This window comes from Pseudonaja textilis, chromosome 1, assembly GCF_049901715.1.
Source record: "Pseudonaja textilis isolate UNSWEBS1 chromosome 1, rPseTex1.2, whole genome shotgun sequence".
Taxonomy (NCBI): Eukaryota; Metazoa; Chordata; class Lepidosauria; order Squamata; family Elapidae; genus Pseudonaja; species Pseudonaja textilis.
This window is the reverse complement of record NC_141990.1, coordinates 73,070,259-73,084,780: the sequence shown is the minus strand read 5'-3', so window position 1 is coordinate 73,084,780 and position 14,522 is coordinate 73,070,259. Positions and strand designations below refer to the sequence as shown.

At 38.5% G+C, this 14,522-nt stretch overlaps 1 protein-coding gene across 1 annotated transcript; it reads left to right on the top strand.

Moving 5' to 3' along the window:
- Positions 1-1,360: 1,360 nt before the first annotated feature.
- Positions 1,361-9,596, top strand: LOC113439313 (sulfotransferase 6B1-like). Its single transcript, XM_026705131.2, has 7 exons — positions 1,361-1,652; positions 2,681-2,826; positions 4,446-4,535; positions 5,247-5,373; positions 7,449-7,543; positions 7,940-8,093; positions 9,130-9,596. The coding sequence occupies exons 1-7, from the start codon at positions 1,457-1,459 to the stop codon at positions 9,258-9,260; spliced, it is 939 nt and encodes a 312-aa protein (XP_026560916.2). The 5' UTR covers positions 1,361-1,456; the 3' UTR covers positions 9,261-9,596.
- Positions 9,597-14,522: the final 4,926 nt, after the last annotated feature.

Genomic DNA, 14,522 nt, shown 5'->3' with positions numbered 1-14,522 from the left:
CCCTATGATTTTTGACTTTTGATGAATGTATCTTTTCTTTTATGTACACTGAGAGCATTTGCACCAAGACAAATTCCTTGTGTATCCAATCACACTTGGCTAATAAAGAATTCTATTCTAATCTATTATAAACAGTTTATTCACTTTGTCCCTCAGGCTTGTGCAGTTGTTTTGATATTTATTCAATTTATGTACCTACCCACTTCACTTTTATGTGAGTGGCCCCCAACCTTTTGGGCACCAAGGACCAGTTCCATGGAGAGAGGTTTTTCTGTGGACCAGAGGGGATGTGGTTTTGTGTGCTGCCTGCATCCCTTAGATGGGGCTTTGCTTGTTTGTGCAGACTGGTTTCTGGCATGCCATGGACCAGGGATCCAAGCAGTTTATAATAAAACAAATAAAATACACAAAGTACACAATATAAAAAACAAAACTAAAACACATAGCATACAACCTAAAGGTGGGCTCTACTCCATGACAAAGGATTCCGAGTTGGGCACAAATCTAAGTTTTCAAGGCTTTATGAAAGGTAACAGATAACAGATAATTAGAGTTGGAAGGGACCTTGTAGGTCAGCTAGTCCAACCCTCTGTCCAAGTGGGAGACCCTACACCCTTTCTGACAAAGGGCAGTCCAATCTCTTCTTGAAAGTCTCAAGTGATGGCGCTCCCACAACTTCCGAGGGCAAACTGTTCTAGGTGCTACAACCAAAATGACTTCTCCCTTGAGACCCCATCAACCAACCTTTTCTAGACAGCAGTACCTGGAGCATACTGATTCTTCCAGATCAGATACAATATGTAATACAAATTATACTATTGTTACATTATATATAATAATTATTCAATTATACAATTTCTGCAAGCCTTTCAGAATCACTTTAAGCATCCAGTATTAACTTGCCAAATGTTGGTTGAATTTTGTAGCAAGCTTTATGACAACAAAAATAAGTGGGCTACGGCAATGGAAACTGAACAAAGAAAAAGAGATAAGAAAAAGGAGGGTTAAAATTGCTAGCAGAATATCTTACTTTTGCAATGGCTAATTACTGTCACTCTTTTTGCTCTAATCAAGTGTTGTTCTGAGATTTCTAGCATGCTGTCCAGCAAGTGTTTCATAAAGTCAGCAACTCTAAGCTCATTTTCAGAGATTGCCTCAGGTGAGTTATCCCCTTAAGAATATCCTTTTCTCTAATATGTTATCTCTTCAGTCCAGGTTGGCCACAATTTCATTGGATTTATTTATTTATTTGCAGGAGGAAGGGTTGAATAAACTTTGTTCATAGATTCATTTTGTGACAGTTAATTAGTAACAAGATCCAGAGAGTGTTCTTTGTCATGTGACAGTTGATTTCTCCATAAATGTATTAGCTTCACTTACGAAGCCAACTGAGTCTCTAAGCTACCCATCTGTGGTCTGAGAAGCTACCCATCTGTGGTCTCGGAATAGCACAATCATGGCTCAAAAACAGCTAAGCAAATTTCTAGATGAGAAGTTAGAAGAAAATAAAAAGGCCACTTCTTCGGAACTGACATTTACGTATGATGGGGTGTTATATCCTACTATGATCTGTTGCCTGGAAACCCTGAAAAGGGTCCATACTTTTAGAGCTCGGGAAGATGATATCATACTAGTGTCATACCCCAAAACAGGTAAGCACCACAGTTTTGCAAGGAATGCTTTTGTCTCTGTACACATAGAATATAGAATCATAGGGTAGGAAGGAACCTTGGAGATCTTCTAGTCCAGCCCTCTTCTCAAGGCAGGAGAACTTATACCATCCTGGTCAAATGTATGCATGTTTGATAGGTTCTTTAGAGTTTTTTTTAAAAAAATTCTGTTAAATAAAAACTAGCAGATGTCAAAGCATTAGACATTTTATTGTGATGGGGTTAAATAATTTCTCTTTATGAAATCCTCACCGATTACTATGTTTAAGGTGACCTACTTGATCTTCTGTGTGTTTCCAGAAATACTGGGGTCATATAATGACATTGGAATGTCTGCTTAAAATAATCAACTATACGAATACCTTCAGTACTGTAATTCTGAAAATGTCAGTTACATATTTTCCAAATCAATCCATGCGATGTATGAAAAGACATAAACAAAAGTTGTAAAATTAATTTTCCTATTGCTTGTGCAGTATTGAAAAATGATTATATCAGGTTGTGGGCAGGCCAAACCACTGGTGTGTTGATAAATTCTGTATTCTGTGGATATACCCCAAAAGAATTACATATACAGTAGCACATATCTAGTCAAACTGGATAGATTTAACTATTCAAGGTTGCAAGGACTTTGATTTTGAAACCATGAATATTTCATGCAATGTGGATTATAATACAGCTCTATCAGGCAGTTTTCTATGTTTCTATATTATTATTTTAAGAAGAGGACAGCCATTTTCATTAACAATTCTTAATGTCTAGTTACTTGTTCAATATCAAATTCTTACTCAACAAGTCTATATACTTAAAGATACTGTGCATGCAACAGACAACTGAAGTTTCTCTCTCTCTCTCTCTCTCTCTCTCTCTTTTGACTTTTCATGCACAATATTTATACCTGCATTTTCTCATTCTATATTTATATTTTCAACTCTGATATCATTGAAATGACCTATGGTCAATCTATGTACTTTTACATATTAAATGACAATATTTTTGCATTTCTTCAGGTTCAAATTGGGTTGGGGAGATTTTAACACAGCTGGAAATTGTCTCTGGAAAATATGAGGAAGATGAACAGAAGCGAAGGCAGCAAATGCTGCAAGACTTATCACTATTTCCTTTTCTTGAATTTGGAGATCCAGAAAAAATTGAGGTTAGAAGCCAGAGAAATACTCAGTAGCTTCTATCAAGTGGCAGGAAAATTACCTGAAATATTTACTAGCTAAGAAGGGTTTGTAAAAAGAGAGCTATTTATAGAGCTTAGAGCACCTTGAGACTTAACAATGTGAAATTCACTCACTAGAAAAGAAAAGATAAAAAAAAAAAACCTGGATGGGTGTGGAAAAGAAGTAGGGATGTTTGTGTGAGGTTTCTGTGAGGTTTCTCACTGCAAGGATTTATTGTAGATTGTTGGAGCTCTACTACAAACAAAGTCCTTAAATATCATAACATCAAACTATAAGAAATAAACTAAAGTTGGGGCAGGGATCCTTGTTGCAGCCATCCAAACATGTATGTATTGGTGGGACATAGTGATACTTTGACAGAAGACACAAGGGAGCCACCCCTGACATGAAGACCCAAGCCAGCATAGAGAACATTTTTAGCTTGCCTGCTTTGGTTTTTATTATTTATTTGTTTGTTTGTTTTGTCAGATGCTTACAATATAATAGAAATAAGAATAAACATAAGTTTAATGAAATAGGAACTAATAAATGGGGACAATAGGACAGGGATGGTAGGCACGATTGTGCGCTTATGCGTGCCCCTTACAGACCTCTACAGTGGGGGTTTGAGCATGTGATAACAGAATCGGGTAGTGAGTTCCAGAGATTGACCACTCTGTTGCTGAAATCGTACTTCCTGCAATCAAGTTTGGAGTGGTTCACATATAGTTTCTATCTGTTGTGTGTTCTTGTGTTAATTAACAGAATTAATTCTATTCTAAAGCTTAGCCAGCCTTATCTAGTGTTATTTCCATTGGACTACAGAGTGAAATTGCATCTTTAAATTTTGTTACTATGCCACTAAATATCAGCGATAAACACCCACACACTGCCAATTAAGGGACCATACACAGGCTGCATGAAGACAAGCAAATAATAATAATAATAATAATAATAATAATAATAATAATAATAAAGAAATAGGACCTGAACTGAAAATTCTGTCAGAGATTTTCAGCTTGTCCTTATTTTAAAATATTTTCTGTTGATCTGTATCTTATCAGGAATATTTAGATCAGCCTAATGTGGAAAAATGCTGTTTATCAATAACAGATAATTTAAACAGCAGGGAAGGATCCAGGTGTCCATTCCACATCTGAAGAATATCCCTATTTTACTGATGGAGACCATATCCATTTCTCTGGAATCAATTAAGGGACCATTGTATCCAACCAAGATTTCGATGTGAGCTGAAAAGTTCTGGAATGCTGTATTGAACATACTGGACACAATGTAGCAAGGGAAATTTGGTCTGGAACTGTTTTCAGTTATTCATTTCTATTAGTTAGAATGAGATGCCAAAAGTCATTTTTAAACACACAGTTTGCATGACAAGGGAAAAAAAAACATATTTAAAACCCTAACTCCAAACTCAGGCCCCTCTTAACACCTCCCACCAGTCTAACTGGAGATTTCACCACATTGGACGAAGATCAGTGAGACTCCTTTTTTTTTTTTTTGATGAACTTGAATATCCCTAATTTATATTTGTGTATTATTTTCTATGCATGAATGGTATTAATTTCCTATGATTTTAATATTAAAGAGGATGGAAAAACTGCCTTCCAGAAGAGTTATAAGAACACACCTCATGCCTCAAAAGTTGCCCAGGTCTCTTTTTGAAAACAAAACAAAAGTAAGAACCTGCACTTTCTCAATTACGATTTTATATATCATTAGTACACATATCATTTATCAATAAGGTGTTTTCAAATTAATTTACACAGAAAAATAGGACAACAAGCCCAAGATCAAACAAACTTTTCAGGTCCTGAACTGGCCTGGAGCACAGCTATAAGAAATTGTATTTTATTCAAAATAAAAATTGAATGATTTCTTTTTCTGTTTTTTCAAGAAAGCAAGAAAGGAGCAACATTGGAGATCGAAGTCTGGGATTGTTGCAGACTTTGATTTCATTATTTAGTGTTGTATCAGACAAATTAATCAAATCAATGGTATCTTCACTTAATTATTCAGACAGGACATTTTTGAATCTCATGTCAAATATTCTTAGCTTTGCTACTTACAATACTTTACTTCGGAAATTGAAATAGAAGATATTGGATAACAATTTGTTCAGAAAGGTACTGTGTCTCCTGGGATGGAATAGAAGACCTCCAAGGTCCCTTAGAGTTTTTCTGCTATTCTGTCTTGGGAAGGAACTTTTTTAAAAAAAGTTCTCTTAATTTGATAATTTTATTTTTAATCCCTATTCAGTTAATTTCCAAATATATTTGAACTTTCATACTTCAATTTTTTAAAATTGAATAATTTTACTATTCTGTCTCTGCTCTCCTATATTTTAGATTTAGATCATCATGCCAATATATTCTTTTTTATTTTAAAGATACTGGTTTTGTTTCGGAATCCAAAGGATGCAGCTGTATCTTTCTTCCATTTTACCAAAGGCATAAACATGCATCCTGACCAGAATACCTGGGATGAGTTCTTTGAAGAATTCATCACTGGAAAAGGTGTTCTTTTCTTCTTATTCATTGGAAAACAATATACATGCTTGAAATAAGGCAGATAGTGGATTGCAGAGAGCCCTTGGTCTTATTCTATTTATCTTTTATTTGTATCCTCCACCTGTCTGTGAAGGAGAAGCAAGATCTCTTTGAACAAAGGGTCCTTTTCTCTGTTTGTCTTTGGGCACTGAAATTTATTGCTTCAGTACAAAGCAACAATAGTTCCACGTTTCATTTCATTCTCTAAAGTTCATCTCACAGGCTGGCTGGGGCATTCTGGGAGTTGAAGTCCACAAGTGCCAATGTTGGATACCTCTGTCCTACCATGTTTCTGAATTATTTCTTCTTGCTAGGTGGATGTTGAAATACAATTTCCACTATTCCTGAAGTTGATGAGAATAAGGTTGGGTTCTGTCCATATAAAAGAAATAAACCTAGATTAACTTCACCATAGCCTAGTATTTGTATACCATGCTGATTTTCTCCATTCACATAAATGTTGTAATGCGATAAAGCTCACACAACCTGCTAAGAAAATGCCAGTGTTGTGTTTCCTATAGTACTAAATTACCCAACCTCATTTTAGTCTAATCTATCATGTTGTGTGAATTTATTTGTGTTTTTGATATACATGTCTAACACCGACTATAAAAACAAATATTTTTACTTCCCTTACCCTTTCACAAATAAATTCATTTCCATTCAGGAGTCATTTGTAAGCTCCTTTAATAAGTAATCCATCTACCATCCAGTTAGAACTGGAAAAGCTTCTTGGATGAGAAGTGAAACATATTCCTCAAGGATAAAAACATAATCCAGTTGCCTTTTGAAAATGTATCTTTGAGAAAACCATGACTTGGATGACCGAGAATCTACATAGACATTAATTCTCTCTTATATGCATTTTCATTTCATTCATTTCATTTCAAACATGGATGTGCTTAGTTGCCATTTAATAATATTGCAGGTTTGGGATGCATTTTTTCAGCATTCTAAGACTCTCATTTGACTCCATCAGTTCTATTAGTATTGTTAATAACATAATAAAAAGCACTACATTTGTTTTAAGCTTGACTTTTCAGTTTAGTGTAAGGAAGTGACCAAATATATTTACTTTTAGGAGCAAGGATTTTGATAATTCCAGGACAGGTGTGACCAGAAGTATCTGCAGGTAGGATCAAGAGAGGGTAGGGGACAAATGACAAAAGCATCACTGTGGCACGATGGCACCTTGCTGCTTTCCACCTTGCCAATGCCTCTGAGCATGGTTGATTGCATTTGAAAAGACATATGGTTTGATGGGTACTCCATAAACAAAAATGTGAATGATCAAACTGTGAATGAATGGCAAAGCAAACATCAGTTTTGGTGAATAATTAAGGCAACCTAATAAGCACATATGCTTAACAAACAGGGGCTTCAGTGGATAGAGGGCTATCAACATGTCAAGATAACAGCCATGATTATACAATCAAACCCTGCACCTTTTAAGAAATGTTTTGTATTAGTAAAAAAGAAAGAGCAAAGCTTTGATAGTGGCTATAAGTTTTTGATTCACTCTATAGATTCCCCTGTTAGCCAAACAACCCAACAATTAAATGATGATGATGATGATGATGATGATGATGATGATGATGATGATGATAATGATGATCAATGATTTAAACTATGTACGGTAAAACCAATGCTACCTGAACAGTTCCTAGGTCCTTAGTTAGGACTGGAGCTGTTGAGCTACCAGCCAGCCCCAAAGGCTGTGAATCTCACTAAAGATATAATAATAATAATAATAATAATAATAATAATAATAATAATAATAATAATAATAATAATAATAATAATAATAGATTTAAGCTATGTACAGGAATCCACATTTGTTAATAATCAGAAAAATGGAAAATGGAAAAGGTACAGTGAGAGATCATATTGGAATCCATAGAAAAATTCTGATGGAAAAAATGAATAGGATATTTGTTTATTTTCTGGGATTGTGGGGCCAAACACCAACATAAATATTCTCATTACTATTCACTCTATTGTAGATAAATAATCAAAATGTTTTGTTTTTGCTTTCTTATCAGTGGCCTATGGATCTTATTTTGATCATATTACTGAATGGAACAACTATCTGGAGGACAGCAATGTATTTTTTATTACCTATGAGGAAATAAAAGAGGTACGTTTTTAAGGGTAAATATTTAGATTTAATTTAATAATAAAATTATGTCTGGCCAAGTACTATATAGTAATCAACAACTAATCAGGAAATTGAAATAGGAAATGTAACTCAAGGTTTCTGCCTGGTTACTTTCCTCTAAGTAAATGTCTCAGAAACATTTTCATTTTAAAGCCAATCTCTGGATCAGCCAATCTACTTGTGCTAATATTTCAATGAAACAATAAAGACTATGTTTTGTTTTGCTTATTTCTTTATTAATTCTAATTTGCATTAGTCAAACCTATAAATACCAAAACAACTGTGTGGTACCCAAATCAAGACATGGATTGAAGGAATTGAAATGTTTCCTGGAAAGCATCACTTACTTATGTTATATATTGATGTGTTAATCAGAATCCAGTCTCGGCACTGAAAAAAATAGCCAAATTCTTTGATTTTTCTGTGACCGAAGAAGAGTTTGAGAGCATTGTAAAGAAAACAAGTTTTGAAAGCATGAAAGGTACTGCAGAAAACTATGGAAAACTAGGGAAGGCACTTTTCCGCAAAGGTAATATTGTAATATTTTTAATAATTTTGTTAATAACACACTTAATAGTCTTCTCTAACCTAGTGGCTTCATGGTGTGCGGGATTTCAATTCCCAATATTTAAAGGTGTGTTGGCTAGGAATGATAAGAGCTGATGTCTAGTAATGGATTGGGAAAGGCTGATATTCATAATGCTTTTAGGATATTAGCTTAGCAGCTTTATTAAAATAATTAGGGACTATAATACAGACTTTAACTTACAACAGTTCATTTAGTGATCAAAGTTACAACGCTACTGAAAAAAGTGACATGGCCATTTTTTACACTTACATCCATTGCAGTATCCCCATGGTCATGTGATTGCTTATTGTACCCTATGACTATCATTACATGTTGTACCTTATGATTCTTGATGAATGTATCTTTTCCTTTATGTACACTGAGAGCATTTGCACCATGACAAATTCCTTGTTTGTCCAATCACACTTGGCCAATAAAGAATTCTATCTATCTATCTATCTATCTATCTATCTATCTATCTATCTATCTATCATCTACTAAAATTTGGATATTTGGCAACTGTTTCGTATTTACGGTGGTTGTAATGTCCAGGGGCCAGGCCTTTGCAATCTTCTGACAAGCTAAGTCAATTGGAAAGCCAGATTAAACTAACAACCATGTTACTAATTTAACAACTGCAGTAATTCATTTAACAACTGTGGCAAGAAAGATCATAAAATGGGGAAAACTCATTCAACACCTGTCTCACTTAGCAACAGAGGTTTGGGGCTAATCCTTCTATCACCCACTCCCTCATCCTGCCAGAATCAATGAAGCTTCTTGGATGAGAAGTAAAACATTTTCTTTTTTTTCCTCAAGAGGAAAAACTGTCCAGTTGCCCTTTAAAAAAAGAGTCTCTGAGACAACTATGACCTGAATGACAGAGAATCTCCACAGAGTTTTGAAGAATAGCTATTCTTTGGGAGAAACACTTTCTCTCCCCTTCCCTCCTTCTACCTACCAATATAATTCTTTTTCCCCCCTTTTCTTTCTTTAGGCATAGTAGGTGATTGGACATCTGTCTTCTCAGAAAGCCAGAATGAAAAAATGGACAGAAAATTTGAGGAGACTGTAGCAAAAACTAAGCTAGGAATGAAGTTGAAATATGAGGTGTACTGCAAAAACTGAAGAGATCATCAGTGCTACAAACATCACGTGTTCTGATTCTCTGCATGAAGATAAACATACTTAAGTGGTTCAAGAAGAATCCGTAGTGCCTTCCTCAGTCTCCAGATGTGCCAGGTGTCATTTCTGATACCAGTAATCCCAACACAGCTATTGGTTGGGTTATATAATGAGTCAAAGATTATAGGAGCTGAAGTCTAACAATCTGAAAAAAAGCTACTTTCAATATACCCTTCACTCTTTTCTCCTCTTATGACATTTTTGATATTACGTTCTTATTTAAAAGTGGAAGAAGATCTCTTCCAGAATTAATAAAAAATCTATATTTACCTATAAGAATGTACTCCCTTATTCTATGCAATGTTTGTTGAGTAATTATTGAAAGACAATGACTAAGAAACTTCTATTGTCCCTAATAACAGAATTTCTTATAAATTTTATTTTGCTTTAATACTGAAATTTGCCCCAAATTTGAAAGCTCTTGGTTGTAACATATACCAAATGTCCTCTTCTGTATGACCACTAGCACAAAGAAACTTTACAGTCAAGGCTGTCCACAAAGAGACAAAGGAGTGAAAACCGTGCTGCCCTGTCACGCCAAAAATCCCATCTTTTTATATATGTGATATCATTACCCACACATACGAAAGAGGTCCATCTTATGATGCATATTGCAATGCTGCTTTCCTCATTTTGACAAAACTCTACATATGTCCTGGCAAACTACAGACACCTTGTGTATAATTGGCCCTGTAGGTGTTTACTTAAAAGGAAATAACATTGAGATCAACAGAGCTAACATTCAGATAAAATGGGGAGGACTGCAGCCTTCCAATTCAACCATATCTACACAAAGTCCTTCTTCCCCTGCTGTGCCCTGATGGGACCACATCTGGATCATTGGACATAGTTCTGATATGACACTTCCAGGAGCATAATTGACAGGTTAGAAGCATCTAAGAGGACTGCAACAATGATAGAGGGACTTGAGGACATGTCCTATGAGGGCAAGCTAAAGAAACCTCAAATGTTTAGTTGGAGGAAAGAAACAGAGAAAAAAATATGTGGTTTTCAGATTTCCAATTGTGGACTTAAGCACATTTTTACCTTTGTGTGGTATATTTGCTTCTTTAACTCTTATTTTGCTCAGCATCATTCTGCATAGAGTAATACACAAATCATCCAGCAGATGTCGCCCTTTTGTAGTGTATACTTGGAATGGGACAATTTACCACATCCAACACATTCTGGCCAGCTTGCCATGACTAAATTTCCATAGCCAACTCATTGCAGCCAATATGCCACGGGCCAACTTGCCACGGCCAACTTGCCGCAGGACAAGAGTTACACTTATATCGAACAAATGGTGGAATGGAATCGTTAAAGAAAGGATGCCAAAGGACGGACAAAATGAAATGCGAATGACAAAAATTATTTTTTAATTATTTTAATTAATTAAATTGAATTATTGAATTGTCCCACAATGGGTTGTCCTGTGGCAAGTTGGTCATGGAGAGTTGTCCTGCAACAAGTTGGCTGTGGCAAATTGGTCACTGTAAATTGGCACTGTGGTGAGTTGTCATAGACCTGGGTATACTATGTTTGTGTTCAGGAAGAATGAAAGCTGAGTAGGACACCATTTGAATTTCTGATATCAACAAACAGAAATTAGGAAGAAGAGGTAACTGGGTGACCTCTTCAAGCTTGCATAAGTTGATTCAGGTGAATTGAAGAAGATCAAATTTAAATAAATGTACTCTTAATACAGGCTAATTTGCATCATTCCTCAGTAACCCTCATTGATAATGAAATTTGTGTATTTAAAAATCTACTTGTACAACGATTATTATAGGTATCCATTGATAGGACTGATAGAGATAAAATAAGTGATTATACTCTGAAACCAGTTTTATTATTTTCAATTATGTTCAGGGGTTATTTGTCTGGTTAAATATTACAATAAACAAGCAAGTTAGTGCCTGGCATTCAATATGCATACACACACAGTGAGACTCCCATTTTACTCCTGCTGCGGGTGCTGCATTGCAAAACTAGTATCATCAGCAGAAAACAAGGAAATGATATTGTGGATAGGTGATAGTAATAGTAATTGTGAGAAGGATCTGGGAGTCCTAGTGGACAATCACTTAAATATGAGCTAGCGGTGTGTTGCAGCTACCAAAACAGCCAATGCAGTTCTAGGCTGCATTAACAGAGGGATAGAATCACATGAATAATGTTAAGGTTAATACCACTTTATAATACCTTGGTAAGACCACACTTGGAATATTGCATCCAGTTTTGACCTCCATGATATAAAAAATATATTGAGAATTGAGGAGGAGTGCAGAGAAGAACAACAAAGATAATGAGGGGACTGTAGGCTAAGACATATGAAGAATGGTTGCAGGAATTTGCCATGTCTAGTTTAATACCCTGTTTCTCCAACAATACAGCCTCCCCCAATAGGAAGTCCCAGCATGTTTTACAGGCATGAAATGAAATTAAGCCCCTCCCCCCAAATTAAGGCCTATATTAAAATATGCAAAATGGGGGGGGGAATGGCGGGGGGCGCTTGCTGTTAGGAAGTACTTTTGTTGCATACCCGGATATGGTGCTGCCTGCATTGACCCTGATACAAAGTGCCCCACCAACGCCGAGGTCAACATCCAAGCCGTCGCCTGCCCGAAGATACAAGGTGGGGGCGGAATTAAGCCACCCCTGAAAAGATGGCTGTTATGTCCTAAGAACTCTAGGAGTTCTCACTCAGGTCCACTCACTTTGCGTGGGCGTTCTTCCCTTCACCCATTGGTTGGTTCTCCCCAGCAGCCAGCTATAAAAGCAGGCTGCGGGGTCCCACCAGTTGCTGATTGCTGCGAGCCAGTTCCAGGCGTGGCAAGCACGGTCAGCCCTTTATTGTTTCAATAAAGTATTCGTTGCATTCATGCTCTGGTTCAGCCTCTCTTTTCCCAAACTTAACACTGGCGATGAGGATGGGATGGCTACCAGAAGCACCATACAACCGCTGAGTCACTAGCCACCGATCCGCAGCCAGAGAGAGCGATCGGCCGGCGATAGAGCAACACTGATCCGCAGACAGAGAGAGCGGTCAGTAAACAAAAAGAGCAAACAAAAAGAGCAAACGCTGATCCGCTGACAGAGAAAGCGGCCAGCAAGCGATAAGAAGCGAACGCTGATCCGCAGCCAGAGAGAGCGGTCAGAATTGAAAGTTAGAAGCGTCTGTAGCCGCTTGTTAGCCCAGCTACAGGGAAAGTGAAGCGCTGCGAGCCGCAGCCGCTCAGTATTAGGCGCGAAATTCAAACGGCTGTCATTTGAATTTCAAACCTAGAAGGCACAGCACAGCGCTGTAGTCCAGTCACTGACGCCCACACAGGCGCGAATCTAGACGCCGCCAACGGCTAACAGCCAAACGTGGTTAACCCAGAGAGAAAGAGAGGATTGCGAAAAGCCTCTCCTGAGCTGAAATCACTCGCCTACCACAGGCACTAAAACATTGTCTGCTGCCCCAGAGAGATTTTTTTCCACAGGTAGTTCAACCGGCCCCAGCACCATGAGTTCCAACCCAGTCTTCCCGGCGTTCAAACCAGACGAGGAGAAGTGGGAATCGTATAAGAACCGCTTTAATCATTATATCGATGCAGTCGGCCTGGCGGATGCGGGAGAGCATCGAAAAACATCCTATTTCCTAATCTACTGTGGAGCCACCGTCTACGATACTGCCACAGCACTCGTGGCTCCTCGTGAGCTGAAAAACGTTCCGTGGTCTGAGTTACTTGAAATCCTCACTAACCACTATTCTCCCAGGCCCTCACAGATTGCCAGGAGATTCACCTTCCGTATGAGGAAGCAATCGAGCAAGGAGACCATCAATCAATATATGGCCGCTCTCAGAACAGCAGCATTGCATTGTGGGTTTGGAACCTACCTGGAGGACATGCTCCTTGATCAACTAGTCTGCGGGGTCAAGGATCTCCACCTGCAAAGGCGCCTTCTCGCCAAAAAAGACCTCAACCTCGCACAAGCCGTCGAGGAGGCCTTGGCAGCTGAGTTGGCGACGAACTCAGCCTCCGAAATCCAGGGCCCAAGTGCCAAGCTGACATCACTTCCAGTCCACTCCGAGGAGGTGGTAGCAGAGGAAGCCATCAGTGATGAAAACGACGTCCACCGCCTCTCCAACGACAGACGGCCGCAGGTAGGAGCCAAACAAGAAAACATCGGTCCACCCAAGCACATCACCCTGTGCCTAGCCTGTGGGGGATCTCATCAGAGGGCCACCTGCAAGTTTAAGGGAGCCACCTGCAATAACTGCCATAAAAGGGGACACATCGCGAGAGTCTGCCAAGCCCCTCAAAGCGCAGCACAAAGACACCCCCCCTCGCACTCGGGACCACAGAGGCAAGTATTGAACTGTCGCACGCACCACCTTGCCAAGCACACTTGCCACACTGTTAGTAAAATTTCTCTCCGTTTCCCTAGAAGGTAAACCGTGCCGCATGGAGGTTGACACAGGGTCAGCGCTCTCAATTATCTCGTGGAACACCCTCAAGAGGCTCCAGCCCAGCCTATCAACTAGCCGGCTCCAGAAGTGCCAGTTTAGCCTGAAGGACTACCAGGGAAGGACCATTCCTGTAATCGGCAGAGGCAAGTTCCTTGTCAATTTTAAAGCTTTTAAAGGTCACCTACCTCTAGTGGTAGTTAACGGCAATCTACCCACCTTATTGGGGCTCGATTGGTTTCCCCATCTCGGCCTAGGGCTAACAGGAGTCCATGCTGTCTCAACCTCAGACACTGACTCCTTATTCGCTGATTACTCAGATGTGTTCAGCGAAGAGCTGGGGTGTTATAACGGTACCCCCATCTCATTCTCAGTTGACCCCAGGCAGTCCCAATCAGGCTAAAACCGCGTAGGGTCCCATTTGCTATTCGGCCAAAACTAGATGCAGAATTGGATAAACTGTTAAAACAAGGGGTCATTGAGCCAACAGATTTCACCAAATGGGAGACGCCCATTGTCACACCCTCAAAAAGACGGTAGCCTGAGAATTTGCTCGGACTACAAGACGACAATCAATAAATTTTTGCAAGTTAGCGCTTATCCGGTGCCCGTCATTCAGCATTTATTACACACATTCAAACCAGGCAGCATTTTTGCTAAATTGACATGTCTCAAGCATATCAGCAGTTCCCTGTTGATAACCAAACAGCGGAACTCCAGACCATTGTCACGCACAGGGTGCTTTCCGA